The 18,644-nt window shown below is 38.6% G+C and overlaps 1 protein-coding gene across 1 annotated transcript; it reads left to right on the forward strand.

The window, feature by feature from the left end:
- The first annotated feature begins 705 nt into the window (after positions 1-705).
- Positions 706-18,398, forward strand: LOC126385416 (glycerophosphodiester phosphodiesterase domain-containing protein 5-like). The gene is made up of 16 exons (XM_050037121.1): positions 706-823; positions 3,331-3,553; positions 3,955-4,058; positions 6,575-6,668; positions 7,422-7,481; positions 10,141-10,239; positions 10,335-10,428; positions 10,844-10,989; positions 12,770-12,852; positions 13,056-13,206; positions 15,747-15,971; positions 16,279-16,436; positions 16,579-16,726; positions 16,907-16,989; positions 17,110-17,189; positions 18,192-18,398. Exons 2-16 carry the CDS (start codon positions 3,380-3,382, stop codon positions 18,272-18,274), a joined length of 1,782 nt encoding a protein of 593 aa, XP_049893078.1. The 5' UTR covers positions 706-823; positions 3,331-3,379; the 3' UTR covers positions 18,275-18,398.
- Positions 18,399-18,644: the final 246 nt, after the last annotated feature.

Here is an 18,644-nt window from a genome sequence, read left to right on the forward strand (position 1 = left end):
TGTGTGTGAAAATCCCAGTAAATACTCAGACCAGCCCGTCTGGCACCAACAACCATGACACGTTCAAAGTCACTTTTAATCACCTTTCTTCCGCATTCTGATGCTCAGTTTGAACTTCAGCAGGTCGTCCTCACCATGTCTACATGCCTAAATGCATTGAGTTGCTGCCACGTGATTGGCTGATCAGCTACCTGTGATAAGGAGCAGTTGAACAGGTGTACCTAATAAAGTGGCCAGTCAGTGTACTGCTGCCTTGATATGATTGTGTTTTGTGTCCTGTGTGTTTAAAACCTGCTTTCTAAGTTTGAAGTTATAAAACATGTTCACCTGACCTCACCTGGTGTTACAGTGTGTTTGCATCACAGTGGCAACAGGTGGCAGTCAGTGATACAAAGGTGTCGAGCATCAACAGGATCGTATGTAAAGTAAAGCAGAATTCACAATACATTCATTTCCGTGACTACTTTCAAAATAAAGCATGTTTTGTTGTTGCAATTAGTTTAAATTTTTACCTTTCACAACGAAATGATGCATCTACTGACGGTTTTAGGAAACATTCATAACAGTGGTTTTGTGTGTCCTCTAATCTACTATCTGTGTAGTATACCACATTGTAATAGGCCATATGAATCGGAAAATAAAAGACTGGTGTTATATTTTTGAAGACAAAATATTCAGCTTCCGGTACTTGTTAAACTAACTCTGGTTAGTTTGAGACAAGCTCCTCATCCGAGGCCACCTGCCCCACATCGGGTAACCGAGGAAGAAGGGCGCACTGCGGCTTCATCTCTGCCGTTTGTCGGGAGGCAGATCCGACCTGGAGGTATGATAACCTGACATGTTCCTATCAGAATAATACACAGTGACATCGGACAGACTGAACGTGTTTTGGCATCGATGTGTGTTTGGTGATGATCCGCTTCATGCTGTAGCTCCGACCGGTCTCAATAGGTCCCGTTCTTTCTTTTATGTCGAGTGTACCACCAGACCACGTATAAAAATCGGCCAATTTTATAATTTTCACGCTTGCTCGCCAAAGCGAATCATTGATTAAACATAGATAACATTTTAGACGAATAAGTAGGATGCAGGCTTTAATTCGGCTCGCATACAACACATAAAAAAAAGCCGCGAACCACATCTGCATATTGGGATAACATCTGGTGACACGCTTGACGATCAATGTTTGACTAATGCCGACGATACAATCAACATTAAAGTGTTTGATTATTGAATAGGCTTTGGCATCTTTTCCTCTGTTAAAGAGCTCCTTCGTTGCAAGTTGTGATACAAGAGACAGCTTTGTTTTTAGCAGCCTGCAAACAGTCCTATTAATTATTCAATGTTTTATTGCCTAGGCTATTAGGCCACAGAATATTATTTATGTAATCAACAGGCTGTTATTGTTTGGTTTGTTATAAAACATGAGTTTGTCTCAGCCATGGCAGTTAAAGGTACACAACAGAAGCTATAAAGGTTTTACAAACTGATTTATTCTTTGAATTGTTTAACATATGCATATGATACCATTTATATGTACAATTATTATTAAGTGAATTGTAATAAAATGTATAGTTTTAATGTCACTAAAAGAGGATTACAACTAGCTGCGCTGCCCTTTATCTCCAGCAAAGATAATGACCTGAGACACACTTGAGTTGCACAAGAGCTGCCCAATGAGAAGAGAACTGACAAAATGAACTGATGAGGTCAGGTCAGGGGCAGATCTGGGACTTATCTGGGGAACTGCAACTCAGCAGCTAGGAAGATATTTCTGGTGATTTCCTGCCTAAAGGAACAAAACAAACTGTAACAATAGTTCCCAGTAACTGAGTTTCTGCCCAGTGAAGCCACATTTCATCATCACTTCCCGAGACATAACCGAGGCTGATTTGTGTCAGGAATCTATAGAGGATTTTATACTTGAGATTTTGTGAATATATAGTTGTCGTGTTTCAAGTGTGCACAGACGTAGGATATAGCCTATAAAGGTGTCATAGTTCAAGCAAATTTAATTATAACTTTTGTTTTGTACCAGACCGGTTACACAAAACCCCTTACGTATGACACTTAAGGCTTAATTTCTCCTTAGTTGAGGTACTTACACAGTTGCACCGATTTCCTTAAAAGGCTTCCTTAGTTAGGAAAAACTAATTTACTTCGCTGACAGTGGTAAAGGTTTCCATGGAGACTGTTTGCTTGGACTCTCACTTGTGATGCCTGTTATCGTCTCACAAAGTTGTCTTATAGTTAGTGAAAAAAAATGGCAGAAGAAAAGAAGACAAGAAAACCATAATGGTCAGAAGAGGAAAAGATTATACCTCTGGAGGAATACAATCATAGAAAGCACAAACTGCATAGTAAATTTGATCCCCAAATACCAGAAAACAGAAAACAATTGTAGGAAGAAGCAACAAAAATAAAGTCAGTCAAATCTAAAGTGTAAAATCAAAAGCGTATCCATCGATTTCTCCTGGTCGTAGAACACTCTTCTCAGGTGTGTTAGTTTTGTCTATTTATCACCATAAACTCAGTCATGTTGCAGTTAAGAAAGTCAGTGGTACCTTTAAGTTTTTTGTTTTTTTTTACCTTGCTTTGGTTGCTAAAATCTTTTGTACAACAGTCTAGGGAGTCCTTAAGTATGAGACCAAGACAAGAAGAAAACCATAAATACTTAAGTAAACATTTTAAGGAAACCTTAAGGAGGAGACTTGAGGGTGTTTTGTGCAACTGGTTTTATGTTGAGGAAACCTTAACGAGGACTTAAAGGAAAATGTCAACATAAGAAAGCTTAGCATTGTCGTCTCACAGTAAGAGGGTTCCTTGTTCGAATCCAGGATGTTGGAACCCTTCTGTGTGGAGTTTGCATGTTCTCCTAATGTCAGCGTGGGTTTCCTCCAGGTACTCCAGCTTCCTCCCACAGTCCAGAGACATGCAGGTTAACTGGTGACTCCAAATTGACTGTAGGTGTGAATGTGAGTGTGAATGGTTGTCTGTCTCTATGTGTCAGCCCTGTGATAGTCTGGTGACCTGTCCAGGGTGGACCCTGCCTCTCGCGCATTGTCAGCTGGGATAGGCTCCAGTGCAAGGCAAGCTCTTCAAACAGAGTGCCCCTGGTGGGATCAATAAAGTTGTCTTGTTTATCTGAATACAGTATTTCATCTGAAATGCAGTGGAGTAAAAGTAGAAAGTGGAAAACAGACTCCAGTAAAGACCAAATTTGTACTTGAGTGCAGTCCTCAAATTAATGTACTTAGTTGCATTCAAACACTGGGAGAATTGTTGTATTTCATTCGAGATTTTCATGTCTGTGTTTTGTTTTTGTTTCAGGTGTGTGTGTGTGAGCAAGATGGAGGGTGTGTCAGAGTGTGTGTGAGCCATGGCCTCCACGTTACCCCAGCTGCAGTTCGGCCGACTGCGTGGGGTCCGGGCTAAACTGCTGCGGCGCTACGAGCACCGACCTTTAGTGTCGTGTCTGGCCGGTCTGTACAGCTGCCGGTGGGGACGCTACGAGAGGAGCTGCACTCAGCCAGGAGACTGCTGCTGCAACAAGGTCAGACAACTGCAGATGTGCACTGGGCCACGTCAGGTCCATAATTAATGCAATAAGTTTTATTTTTTCTTGTTCACAGCATCTTTTACATGAGGTGTACCATCAATGTCAAGTCACCAGGTGGAATTAGTTTTCAAACAAGGCAGGAAAACAATTAAATTCACTTTAAAAGTTCATTTGTTTTACAACTGTAGCTGTGATAACCAGCACAGTGAGACCAGAGCTTTTTTACAATCACAGCTTTCCTGTTTGAATTCCCTGCTCTTCAGAGAGGTCAAAGACCATTTGTTCATCTCCATGAAAACAAGGCAATAAATGGGGAAAAGAAAAGGACACGTGCTGTACATATTAAAGGGCATTTTACGAACAAAACAACAACTTGTGTTTCATGTTTCCGACAGCTGGAAGGTGTCAGCTTTGCTCTGCTGGTGACGTCTTTCTGCTTAACACTGGTGTTTCTCTACTTCTGGGGACAAGCAAAGAACGACTACAATGACTTTGACTGGTGGGTGGAGTAATGCTGCTGTACTTATTGTAGTGTGGTGCATAGGTGAAGATATATTATGTGCGGGTTACATGTGTAACCAGAGTGTATGAAAACATTGGTGTAGGTTCGCAGGATAAACTGGAGATCCTAGTCCTCTGCTAACCCTCCGTTCATCCCACTCTCTGCTCTGTGTACAGTTTTTCTGCTTCATATTAACTAATACCACCTGACTACAGATTTGCTGTTTGGTAATGTGATTGAACAGAATTTAAGAATATGCAACATACAAGTAGAAACATGAAATGAAGACAATCAAGGTCTTAAAGGGAAGAAGGACAGAAGAACAGGCTGTGATGTAATCACTCACAGCAATATGCACTGTTAATTTATGTCCACTGAGAGTTATTATTTTGCCACTGACAGGCTCAGATTATTATTGTATAAGTGTCTGACAGCATTATTGAAAAGATCTCAGCAGAGGTAGATCTTTTTGTTAAAGAGGAAGATCCTTTTTGTTAAACCAGAAACAGCCTTGAATTCACCATTGCCACACCCACCAGACTTTATTCAAATAAACAGTAATTTTATCATCATGAAACACACTTTGTTCAAAGTTGATAAAAACAAAATAAAGCTCACAAAAACATCTCTATTTGTTTTTCCACTGTTCCAACAATCATCTTCTCTGGTTTGATTGAAATAAACCCTTAAATCTCCCAGTTAGATGTGAAAAAAAGCTACCTCTATACACGCTAAAATTACTGATTATTTGAATGGAGTCTGGTGGGTTTGACAGTGGCAAACTCAGGGCTGTTTCTGGTTAAACAAAATGGATGTTACTCTTTAACAAAAAAGTTTATCTCGCTTGCATAATGTTGTCAGACTTAGTGTAACAATCTGAGCCTGTCAGTGGCAAAAACAAGCACATTTAGTGGATGGAAATTAACGATGCAAACAGTCCCCCAAGGGGTTACACTGCAGCTTGATTTGTGACTGCCAGCTGCAGCCCTCTTGCTCAACGCTGCATCACTTTCAAAAATTGTCTCCATTAGTCACTGAGACACAAAAACATGGGAAACAGCAACAACAATAATATTCAATTTACCCTTTTAAACTAGATTTTAAAACAGGGACCGTCCTCAAGCACCTTTTCAATTAAATTGAGCAAAGCACATTAAATCAGGAGCTCTTCGCTGTAGCTCTCCTGTTTGCCCTGATGGTAATCCAACCTTGATTATAGCCATAAAGGAAGTCTGCAGCTTTCTTAAACAGATATCTGATTTTAGGAGTCTTTGTTTGATGACATCCATGTCAGGTAAGCCTTGGAGTCATGACAGGAGCAGGTGTAACAACAGAGTTCAAGTAAAACTCATTGACGACTTGCTGTAATGGTGTATTTAGGGCTGTGGACATGGATAAAAATATTGATCAGCTTGCCATGTTTGCAAAAGTTCTATATAATGTGTGATACACAGACAGCCCAAACACTAAGATATTGGAAAATTGTCTTAATGGTCAAATTGGAGAGTGTTCCAACAATTTTGATATTGCACATTTCTAAGTAGAACGACTCACCACAGACAATTAAAAAAACTGATGTAGTTGAATTTAAGATATATTTGATTTTAGTCTCGTTATGTCTCTATGGTGGCCTGCCAGGGCTGCACAATATGAAAAAAATATATGCTATAATGAAATGATGTGGTTGAATATTGTGGTAACGATATTGCTTGCGTTAATATTAAATACATGTTAAAGTGTACTCAGTTTTTGCTGATTTCAGTATACTGCTAAAATATAACAAATTGCTTGTTGAATTAAAAAAAAATTGAAAAATATCTTTCACTGAATTAATTGAACACTGAACTGAACGTAAAAGACATCAATAAATCGCAAGTTGGCATCATGATGACGATTAAAAAAAAAACAGTATACTGTGTCGTTTTGCAACACAAAACTACATCAGCTGACTTTATTTTGTTTGATTTAAAAAATATTTACATAATTTGGGGGGGGCATGTTGTGCCTTTATTTAATAGTGATAGTGGAGAAATGATAGGGAAGAAGGATGAAAGACAAAAGTCCCTCAGTTGTGTTTTATAGTCGGTGCCCTAACCCCTGAGCCACTGGGGCACCCTTGTTTTAAAGCTCTTAAATCAGCTTAACCCAAAGTTAGGAAGTGAGATTTAATTGGTAACGTAGCATTGATGACGCAGGATTGTTGCCATGGTTACCTACAAAACACATTGTGCACATACAGTGGCAGTGATGCTAAAATGTTAGCATGAAGCCATCTATCTCTCAAACACCAGTGTATATTAATTGTTATTATTGAGGTGGCATAATAATAATATAATGGATGATTTTGTTAAATGTTGACAAATGAGACAATCTCCAAGAAAGACTATGGTGTATTATTAAAGAAGTTAGCATCTCAAAACCTTCCCTGTCTTTCAGGCTGTATATCTTTGTTTATTGTTGCACCTGGTTTAAATCACAGTCTCTCTCTTTTGACTCTTGACTGTCCTGTGCAGGTTTAACTTTGGGAACTTGGGCTTCTGGTTTCCTTGGTCTGTGGTGCTGCTGGTCATTGCCGCAGGCTTCTTCACCTACATTACCGTACTAATGGTGAGACGGAAACACAACACTGAGGGTCTGACTTGTCTAAATTAGTGTTGTCCACTTTATTGGATTTAATATTCTCTACGTTCTTCTATTGTATATAGCACCATTTCTATGGAGTGTATATCCTCGTATTTAAAGACAGTTTTGTGCAGCTGGTCATTTTTGTGTTCTTGGGTGATGTTTTTGTCCAACTCGTGGCTATGTTTGTTTGTTTTTTATAATAGGGAAATAGTTAAGTAGTATATATGGAATAGGGTTGTGCCATATCAATTTGTTCATGGTAATATCAGTATAATTTGTAATATGATATGAAAAATTCATATTGTGATACTCACAATATTTCCACTTGATGACATATTGACGGCAACAACAAGCATGGCTGAAAGTGAAATTATTACCGTCTCTGTGGTGGTTCCAAAAAGAGGAGCAGCTTCAGTAGTATAATAGGCTATTAGCTAATGTTGGCATCAGTAGCTCGGACTGCTCAAACCTGGCTCTGTCAAAAAGTTAACTACAATCTAATGTTAATACAACAGTATTGTGTGAATGTTTAAACATTCCGTTGTCTTGTATCTAGTGTCTCTGTACAGGTGTGCTGCACTGTAAAGGCCTGTCTGTGCAAATGTTGCTGATGTTTTACTACGACTCTACATTTTATCACACATCAGATTTAATTAATGTGTGTGTGTGTGTGTGTGTGTGTGTGTGTGTGTGTGTGTGTGTGTGTGTGTGTGTGTGTTTTATTCCTCTGTGCAGCTGCTGGCTGTTTGTTTGCTGTCAGAGGGCCAGAAGCTTTATTTACACTGGAGTCACAAGGTAACCGCTCCCTGTCTCCTCTACACTTACAGTTTTTATGTTAACTGGAGGTTCAATGTATGTAGAGCTCAAAGTAATGTGTTTTAAGAGATTACAGTAGCTTTTGATGGATCGTCCTTACGTGTTCATCACAAACACCAAACTATAATTATGTAATCACTGTGCCAACACTAAGTGATTCATAGGGCTTCACAAACAGGCAAACAGTGTTAAGTTTGACAGGTATTTTAGATTTGGTCTTAGACTTAAGGCCTTTGCACACTGAGTCCATTTTTTTTCGGATGCGTATTTTTAATCTGTCATCCGAAAAACATTGTTATGCACAAACACCTTGCACACTGAGTCTGGTGTGTTTTATTGTTTTATTCATGGTGAAAACTTGCAATAACTGACAAAATGAAAAGACAAGTTACCTATCTGACTGTCACCACTCCCTCCCTGTCTTTCATTTGGCACTGCAGCTGCATAAGGGGCGGAGCTGTCCCACACATCCTCCACCTCTTCATCTTCATCCACCTGAGTATTACTATCTGACCTGTTGAAAGTAGCTGTCTGAGTTATGAAATTATTCTGTGCACCTCGTTCCTCTGTCTTGTCATAGCTGTTTCCCACCGCCACATTTTCTTCACTGATTATTAGTCAAACGTCTGATGGATGTGATGATCTGAAATTTTTAATGACAGACTCAAGTTTTGGACTCAGTGTGCAAATGTGATTGACATAACGTGAAGTCGTATTTATTTTCAGACGTGCGACAATTTCGGATGAAAAAATGGACTCAGTGTGCAAAGGCCTTTAGTCTGGAGATGAAAATGCTTATTAGCTTTAGTCACATTTTAGTAATTTTTATCCTTCATAGTTTTAATCTATTTTTAGTTGACAAAAATTCAAAACGTTTTAGTCAAGTTTTAGTCAGTATCTTTTTGTTTTTTTATTTCTAAACTAATTCAGTGAGGCTCTATCATGTATCAGAAATTAGAATTGAGGTGACAGGTTGTGTAAAAATCTCATTTAGACAACTTTTTTCACGTCTCATATCGTCAACGAAAATGAAACATAGATTTCGCCTTAGTTTTATTATCAAGATCTATTTTTAGCTTGTCATAGTCTTGTTTTCATCATGGAAAAAAGGTCATTGACAAAAAATTTTCATCATCGTTTTCGTCAATAAAGTTAATACTAGTGGTAAACTTACCTCCATCTTACCAGTGCCCAGATCTCCCTGCTTATCTCCTAGTGAAAATCTGCCAGATGAAGTAAAACGTGTCATACACCAGATTTCTTCTGGCTCTAGGGCTGTTGGTCAAACTACTTTGTTGTACACAAAGAATGTAGAAGTGGATCAAGAGAGAGCCGCCCCTCTCTCTCTCAAACTCAGACCAAACTCAAATTAAACCGTAAAACTGTGCAGTTCTGATCAAATACAAACTGAGATTCTGTTACTGTATTGTCTTTTTTCTCACCTAAAATGTCTTCAGAAACATATTTTACTGCACTGTTTGGCTATAGTAGTAGATTTTGTGAACAGGAAGTGGGCACCATACTGTTTCCTGTATTGTAAAACTGAAGGCTGAAAAAACTTTAGATCAAAGGGTAAAACTAAGCAGTGCTGGGGCGCCCGGTGACTTAGTGGGTAGAGCAGGTGTCCCACATACCAAGGCAATGTCCCTGCTGCAGCGGCCGCGGGCTCAATTCCTGTGATGATCACGGAAACAAGTTTACAGTTGGTAAACAATGGAGGAGAAACTGGTGGTAGCGGTTGCTGGATACCCAGAGCTGTACAGCCCAACAACAGACAGCAAGTTGTCAAACTGCCCCCGAGTCATCCTAAAATATGTCCTGGACCAACTGGTGGTGAGGGGCAGAGGAGTCTGAGTTCTTACAAAACATTTCCTGGGTCTACACAGCCCCTCATTTTCCTAAAGACAATTGTAGGTTCACATGTTTTATCAGATGGGTGTAAAGAGTATTGACTTTTGTGTTAGTAATAAGTAATAAATTCGCTACATTTGTGTTTTTTCAGCACTGTGTCTCTTGGATACCTGCTGTCTGTGGTCTGACAACTGGTCGCTACATTTTTATAAAGCCCCAACTGTACCTGAGAGTTGTGGGGGCCTATAAACGTCACCAACACAGAAAATGAGAATATACAGGCCAAGGGCAGAGTCTTTGCCGAAAAATACACCACTTCTCACTGAGAGTGGATCATGAATGATGGAGAGGGATTATTCTTTTTTTTTTTCTTTCTTTTTTTTAATATGTTTTTTTTGGGCATTTTTTGCCTTTAATGGACAGGACAGGTAAGCGTGAAGGGGAGAGAGAGAGATGGGGGATGACATGCAGCAAAGGGCCACAGGCTGGATTCAAACCCGGGCCGCTGCGGCAACAGCCTTGTACATGGGGCGCCTGCTCTACCCATTAAGCCACCGATGCCCAAGAAGAGGGATTATTCTGTACGAGTCTGTTGATTGGTACTTAGGAAAATCCTGCACAGTTTATCTTTAAATAAAGGGTCTGAATATTTTCTCCACCGCTGCTGTTTAACTTACTGCCAAAAAGAGATAGACCTGTAAAATGTATTTATATTACTCTACAACAGATTCATAGAACTTGATACTAATTAACCCCAGAATCATGACCGTCTCCTGTATATTGTCAGATTGGGATCTTGGTGAGTTTGACGTTCTCAGTCGTAGCCACCGCTGTCTTATCTGACCTGTGGAGTAAAGAATGGAAGACGCTACTACTTTCCTTCCAGGTGAGACTCCTCTTCTTCCTCCACAACAGCCTTCACTTGTTCCCAGTGTTGGTTCCACTCCTGATGTCGGGGTTTGTTTTGTGTCCTCATCACAGGTCACCGCCCCTTTTTTACATGTGGGTGGAGTCCTACTGATGACGGTGCTGGCTTGGCCGATAGCTTTGCATTTCTTTCGCATGAACAGTAGAGGTATGGTGCACAGTTTAGGTCATTTGATTTGCAAAATAGTTTTGTAGTTTTATCCGTGAACACTGTCTAGAATGCAAAAGGTTTGATATAAAAGAAGTTTATTTGCTTTCTTGCTCAAAGTTAGATCACAACCACTCATGCTAAATATGAAGCTACAGCCAGCAGATGGTTAGCTTTGCTTAGCATAAAGAATGGAAACAAGAGGAAGCAGCCAGATGTCCCAAAATGCTGAGCTATCCACTTAAGAATTAAAAAAGTAATGAAGTAGTTTCACTTCTTTTTTTAGTTGTTATGAGAATAATCCTGAAGCAAACAGCAGTACAGTGAAATAAAACAGATCATCCCACCATATCAAGATGATGTCCCCTGACTTTAAAAAGATTGGAACCAAGAGTGAATGCTGTTTGTGTTTCAGTAAGGCGGGGCCTGATCATGGGGGTGTACCTGTCCATCCTGTCGGCCCTCTACCTGGTGCCCCTCGGCTTGTATTCTCCTTGTATTAAAGAGGACGGGTCCTTGGGCCCCGCGCCGGCCCTCATCGGCCACAGAGGAGCACCCATGGTGAGCAGGAACAGTTACTGCACAAAATAAAATAACAAGCACGGCCATTCTGCTGTAATTGTTTTATCTAGCTATTTTTCCTGTGATGTTTTAAGCCAGATTGTTTTACTGAAGGACTTTTGCTGCGCTGCTCCACTGATCCAGTCTGATCTATGACTCTAGTCCTCCTCATGTCCTCCCCTCCTTCTCCTTCTCTCCTCCTCCCTTCAAAGGCACTGTTTTAGGTAAAGCTAAGGTATAGAAATGTGACTCCACATCAAGGACCTACTATGATACTGAAAACAAGTCTCTCTTACATTCACAGTGCCTAATGTTTGCATTTAAAAACACGTTAACATCTGGCTTTTTAATGTAATGTGAAAGATTACAACCAATATTCACCCGGGTCAAATGACTCTGCAGCAGCACAGTATTAATCGGCCCTGGCTCCAATCAGCAGAAACTGCTCCTTTTGGAAATTTTAATTGCATCACCACATGTTACGTTTCCTGCACCAGCCCTTCACCAGACATGAACAAGATAAGGAGACATACCTCTATATATACAACCAATGGTGGTCGCCCAACAGATCATGTGATAACACATGTAGCTGTACAGAAACACACTGCACAACCACAACAAAATCACACCACAGGAATACATTACATTTACAGAAAATACATTTACAAAAAGGCCAGCAGTGCGACTGAAACATCAGGTGAAAATGTCATAATGACATGCAAATAAATTCAAGGTGAAATTGTTGAAGATATTTTTAGAATTAATTTAATTTTTCAAAAATTGTTTGAATTTTTTTTTAAATAGAGGCACCTTTGATACTTCAAAAAGTAGTGATACTCAATGAGAAATACCACAGCGATGTAACAAACAAAAATAGAGCAGCATGTAAACATATAACATACTTCCATAAATAGTAATAAAACATTTGTTTAACCAAAGATAACCCTTCCATTTTCATTTTTTTAAGGGTCATTCTGACTGAAAATATAAATCCTGTAATACCGTGATACTGTGAAACCATGATATTTTCTGAGGCGGTTATTGTACTGTGAAAATCTCATAACGTTGCAACCCTTGCTGTGACTAACAATTATTTTATCTTTTTTAATAAGTAAATTCATTTTCTACTTTCATCGTCAATTATTCTTCCAGTTATTTTCTTGATTGTGTGGTTAGGAAAAAAAAGGTAAAAAAAAATTGTGGCAAAAGGGCCTTCACATCTTCACGTCATCTCTCCCAAAGTGATGTCTTCAGTTTGCTTGTGTAGGTAGAGATTTTTAATTGACTGTCACATATGACAAAGAAAAGCAGCAAATTCTCACGTACTCACACCAGAGAATATTCTGCATTTTTCTTTGGAAAAACAACTGAAACAATAAGTCTATTATCAGAATAGTTGCCGACTTATTTTCTGTCAATCGACAAATTAATGTTTCTCAAATTATTTTTTTTCCACACCAGCAAAGTGAGTGAATTATTTGACTCAAATATTACATCCAACAGAATTTTTTTAGTCCTGGATACAAGACAAAATCCTGCAAAGCAGTGTCTTACTAAATATTTTTAGGATACTGTGTGGGCCTGGTGTTCTGAAATGACACTGCTCTCATCCTTCCTTTCTCTGCTGTCTGGAGCCCAGAAACTATACTTCCCCCTGTAGTTCTGTAAAATGTTTACACTCCTAACAGAAAGAGTAACTACATGTGCTGACTACAGCTGCAAGCTGCTAAACCTCCTGCATGTGAAAACACTGATGTGTATTGATTCTCTACATTTGCAGCTTGCTCCAGAAAACACACTGATGTCTTTCCAGAAGGCCGTGGAAGCAGGAAGTCATGGTCTGGAAACGGATGTCACGATCAGGTCAGTCAGCTATATAGATAATTAGTTAATGTGTTCATCGCTTTGATATTGCAGCTGGTAAATGTTCTGCTCATTTTAATTACTTTATATACTGCTGGGTGGTTTAATCCATATTAATACATCATGATTGATTTATTAGTTGATAGCTGATAGTACGACTCTTGGTCACACTGATCAACACTGTTTTCATGTCGTGGTTGTAGCGTTGATGGGGTGCCCTTTCTGATGCATGACCACACACTGCGACGGACCACCAACATCCACCAGGTTTTCCCCAACCGGACTGACACTCCGGCTGCCATGTTCACCTGGGCTGAGCTGGAGAGCCTGAACGCTGGGGCCTGGTTCCTCTCTGTGAGTCCAGTACAGTAGAAACATATTGAAGTACTTATTGTAAGCACTGTAAGTAAGTATTGTATTGTATTGTAACACTTATTGTGTTTTATTTTGTCACTTACATCAATGCTGAGGGAGGAGTTATTTTATGAGACTTATCTATATTAATGGTTGTAAATTAGTTTGGAACAGTTGTTAACAATTTTCTTTTTAAAGAAACATGAATACTGAGAAGGGGAAGGAGTGCACACTTCCTCCTTTTCAAGCATGTCTGTTGATGTTTTTTATTTTTTGTTTTGCTCGAAATAGTCATTTATTCATTCATTCATTGTTAGAAACTGCAGAATAATAGCTTATATTTTATTGTGTCCTGTTTTGTTGACCAAAAGCTGAATTCATTATTGTAGAAAATAATTATACAATACATCAATAATGGAGATGATCAGAATCAGTTTTATTGCCAAATATGATAAATTTTCCTTGGTGTTCAGTGCATGTCATAAAACATGGAAACAGGAAAAAAAATGAAAGTACTGCAACAGTCAGGAAAAATAAATGAAATGGAAAAATTGACAATAAATATATACATTTTTTAAGTAATTAGTTGCAGCACAAACTCATTTTACGTAAAAGTGGCTTTGGGTAAAAGTTTACTTTAAATGAAACAGGAAAAAAAGCGAATTGTAGAAAGTTATAGTATAGTATGTCGAAAAAGGTAAAAAAAAAAAAGTCAGTATAGTATGTCGAAAAAAGTAATAGTTTTTAAAAAAAAAAGAGGTAAAAAAGTCATAGTATAGTATGTGGACAGTCATATTGAAATGTATGTTGTACAGTATGTTAAAATAAACTGTTAACTTGTAAAGTAAGTCATAGTATTCCTTGTTGAAAAAGTCTTACTGTAGTATGTCGAAAAAGAGTAAAGAAAAGTCATAGTATACTATGGCGAAATAAACTGTAAAAAACTATTATAGTGTGTCAGAAAAATGTCAAAAGTGTCGTATGTCGTCCAAAATACTATTAAAAAGTCATAGTATAGTATGACGTCCATTCTGTTCTAAAAATGTCATAGTATAGTATTACGTCCAAAATATGATGAAAAAGTTATGACATAGCATGTCGTCCAAAATATTATAAAAAATTCATAGTATAGTATGTTGTCCAAAATATCATAAAGAAGTCATAGTATAGTATTACATCCAAAGTCTGATAAAAAAGTCACAGGATAGCGTGACGTCCAAAATACGATAAAAAAGTCAGAGAATACTATGTTGTCCAAAATATGATAAAAAAGTCATAGTATAGTATGTCGTCGAAAATGTGATAAAAAAGTCATAGTATAGTATGTCGTCGAAAATGTGATTTAAAAAAGTCATAGTATAGTATGTCGTCCAGAATATTATAAAGAAGTCATAGTATAGTATGTCATCCAAAATATTATAAAAAAGTCATAGTATAGTATGTCGTCCAAAATATGATAAAAAAGTCATAGTATAGTATGTCGTCCAAAATACTATAAAAAAGTCATAGTATAGTATGTCATCCAAAATATCATAAAGTCATAGTATAGTATGTCGTCCAAAATATTATAAAAAAAAGTCATAGTATAGTATGTCATCCAAAATATGATAAAAAAAGTCAGAGAATACTATGTTGTCCAAAATATGATAAAAAAGTCATAGTATAGTATGTCATCGAAAATGTGATAAAAAAGTCATAGAATAGTATGTCGTCGAAAATCTGATTTAAAAAAAGTCATAGTATAGTATGTCGTCCAGAATATTATAAAAAAGTCATAGTATAGTATGTCGTCCAAAATATGATAAAAAAGTCATAGTATGTTGAACAAAGTTATAGTGTAGCTTGTTGGAAAATAATCTAAGAAAAAAGTCCTAGTATGGTTTGTTGAACATACAGAACAATGTATGCTGTTTGTGTGTAAGATAAGACAAGACAATATAATCCTTTTTGTCTCACAGCAGGTACATTTCCAACATTACAGCAGCACAGAGACAGTATAAACAGTAAGCATCAGTATAAAAAAACCCAGCAATATATCAGTAGGTACCAGTGAGAAGAAACAGACAGTCCGGTGTTAAGTAAAGTGTATAAGTAAACTATACAAAACAAAGAACAGTATAATTAGCAAGCAGCACAAAAAGAAGCAAAATATAATACACACAGACTGAGTGGCTGATTTCACTTTAACTGATGGGATAGTGAAGATACTGTACAGTTTAGCATAGAGAATTTACATCTCCCTCATTGTTTTTGTAAGATATGTTCTATTCCTCTTTATTACCTTTCTGCGTTAGTTACATTTTATCCTTTTTATATATTCCGACTGTAATGCAGCACAACACCAAGGCACATGTTGTTTCTGACTCTGAACAGCAGATTTGAGACAGTTAATCAAAGTAGAAAGTATTGATTATCAGACATGTTGCAGTTAATTCCTCACCACTACAGCTGTACCACAACATCAGCTGGTACATTAAGAACGCACTGGCCTGCATGTTATGTCACAGTGTTAATTAGGTATCGATGGTTTCCTCCTCCAGCACAATCCGTTTGGTACAGCTGGTTCTCTGGGAGCAGAGGACCGAGCGCAGGCGGGGAAGCAGTCTGTGTGCACCCTGCAGGCCTTCCTCCAGCTGGCAGCTCAGAGAGACAAACTGGTGATCTTCGACCTCTACCGCCCACCCAGAGGTCACCCGTACAGGGATACCTGGATCCAACGCACACTGGAGGTCATCCAGAACGAGTCCTCCATTCAGTCCTCGCAGGTGAGTACGTCCTCCTTTAGTCCATCTTATGATGTTTCAACAAATTGACATTAAAGGGACAGTTCACCCCAAAATCAAAAACATATTTGTCCTCTTACCTGTAGGGCTGTTTATCAGTCGTGTTGGAGATGTCTGCCTTCTCTGTGATACAATGGTCAGAGTGCCAAAAAATAAATTTGAAAAACTCAACAGCAATGTCTCTTTACAGAAATCAGAAACCCCTGATGTCCAGTGTGGCAGCCTTTTTGTTGTTAACTGTGTGTGTGTGTGTGTGTGTGTGTGTGTGTGTTGGACACCCATTCACCAGGTGCTGTGGCTGCCATCAGACCTGCGGGCTCTGGTCCAGGAAATCGATCCCGACCTCCAGCAGACATCAAGCAGTCGGCTCCCTCTAGAGGAGCTCCAGAGCAACCACATCGTCAAACTCAACCTGCACTACAGCTCCATGTCCTCTGAGCTCACCAGGTTACACAGTGTGTGTGTGTGTGTGTGTGTGTGTGTGTGTGTGTGTGTGTGTGTGTCTGTGTGTGCGCGTGTGTGCGTGCATCAAAGATGATCCTGGTATTTCTCTTGTAACACATGATGATGTTTCTCCTCTCGTGTGCAGCGAGTTTGCTGCAGTGAACATCAGCACCAACCTGTATGTGATCAGCCAGCCGTGGCTCTACTCTCTTGCCTGGTGCACTGGAGTCCAGTCAGTCACCACCAACGCTCCCCAGCTCCTCAACGCCATGAGCTCGCCCCTTTTCCTCATGGTAACACTTCAAATACATTGTGTTGATAATACTTGCATAACTTTTACTTGTAGTGGAGTATTTTTATACTGTGGTGTTGTTACTTACTTCCAGCACTGCTCCTGAGTCTTGGTGCATTAAACCTTTATGTAAATACATTTACTGAAGAGCAGTATGTTTACTTTTATCTCTGTCTCTCAGAGTCCAGACCAGTACAACCTGATGTGGATTCTCACAGATCTTGTGTCCCTTGTCCTGATCATCATCATCTTCATCTTTCACTGGTGAGTCACACACATGAAGTTAGAAAACAAGGATGTTAGCGGGACATCCTTACCTGTCTGCGTTCTGAATAAGATGTAGGTGTAGCACTGACGGGGGTCGCATGATGTGTCTGCTGGCAGGTGGCGAGAGAGAGGACTGGCTTTCTGCTCGGGCAGCAAAATCACTCTGGACAATGGCACTTACAGCAAGTTTAAAACAGGTAAGATAATATAATGTGATGAAAGGAAGAACCAAAGAGGTTATTCCTTGAGATACTTTTTTTGTCTGTTTTTGTTATTTCATGGCTACACACCAGGTTTTTCCATCTACTGCACTGTTATGTACTGTACTCTCTCTTCCCCTTTCACGCTTGTCTTGTCTGTATGACTTTTTTTTAAATCACGTTTTGGACGACATACTATACTATGACTTTTTAATCACGTTTTGGACGTCATACTATACTTTGACTTTTTTTTAATCACGTTTTGGACGACATACTATACTATGACTTTTTTTTAATCACGTTTTGGACGTCATACTATACTTTGACTTTTTTTTAAATCACGTTTTGGACGTCATACTATACTCTGACTTTTTTTTAATCACGTTTTGGACGTCATACTATACTCTGACTTTTTTTTAATCACGTTTTGGACGACATACTATACTCTGACTTGTTTTTACACGTTTTGGACGACATACTATACTCTGACTTGTTTTTAATCACGTTTTGGACGACATACTATACTATGACTTTTTTTTAATCACGTTTTGGACAACATACTATACAATGACTTTTAATCACGTTTTGGACAACATACTATACTATGACTTTTTTTAATCACGTTTTGGACGACATACTATACTATGACTTTTTAGCACAATTTTTGACTTTTTTGACAGTTATGACATACTACACGATGACCTTTTGATTTCTTTTTTTTTTTTTTAATTCCTTTCTGGGTTTTGGACTATTTGACTGAGAACTTAAGACATAGGCAGAAGTCACCATGGGCTTTGACAAGTCTTAGGCATTTTTCTGCTGTTTTTTGACAATTAACCCATTAATCTAAAATATAATCAGCAGCAAATATCATGTTTATGTAAGGCAGTGAGTCATTATCTGCTGCTACAGCTAATTTCTTTTAGACTTCTATATATTCCTAATTATTTATCTCTAAAACCCTCCTATAAGCCATCTTTATCTGAACCTCCAAAACAGAGATGAGTGATATATGGTCAGTCTCCAGCACCAACTCCCAAGCAGAGAAGACGCCCAGCCTGGCGACCATGACTGAGCACTAACATCTACCTCGGAGAAGAGTCGACCCGCCGCCCCCTTCTCTCCATACTGCCAAACTGTAAGATCTCAGCACAAAACACTGTCAAGTGCACTTTGATGTAATGAAATAAAGTAACAGAAACATTTCATCACCTTGTTAGGTGCTGTTTTATCACACAAAAATCCAAATGTTCCTCCAGGGTTTTCACACCGTATGAGACACGGATCAGTTAATTACTGTCACACAGAGAATTTATATTCTTATGCAAAATATGTAAATTCAAGCACTTTCTATGACCCAGGTCTGTTTGTCTATTTTCAAAAACTGTCAATTTATTTCCCCTCAAAGTCAGAACTCTCAACACTGTTCTCCTCAGGATGAATGTTTAAATG

The sequence above is a fragment of the Epinephelus moara genome, chromosome 3 (assembly GCF_006386435.1).
Source record: "Epinephelus moara isolate mb chromosome 3, YSFRI_EMoa_1.0, whole genome shotgun sequence".
NCBI lineage: Eukaryota > Metazoa > Chordata > Actinopteri > Perciformes > Serranidae > Epinephelus > Epinephelus moara.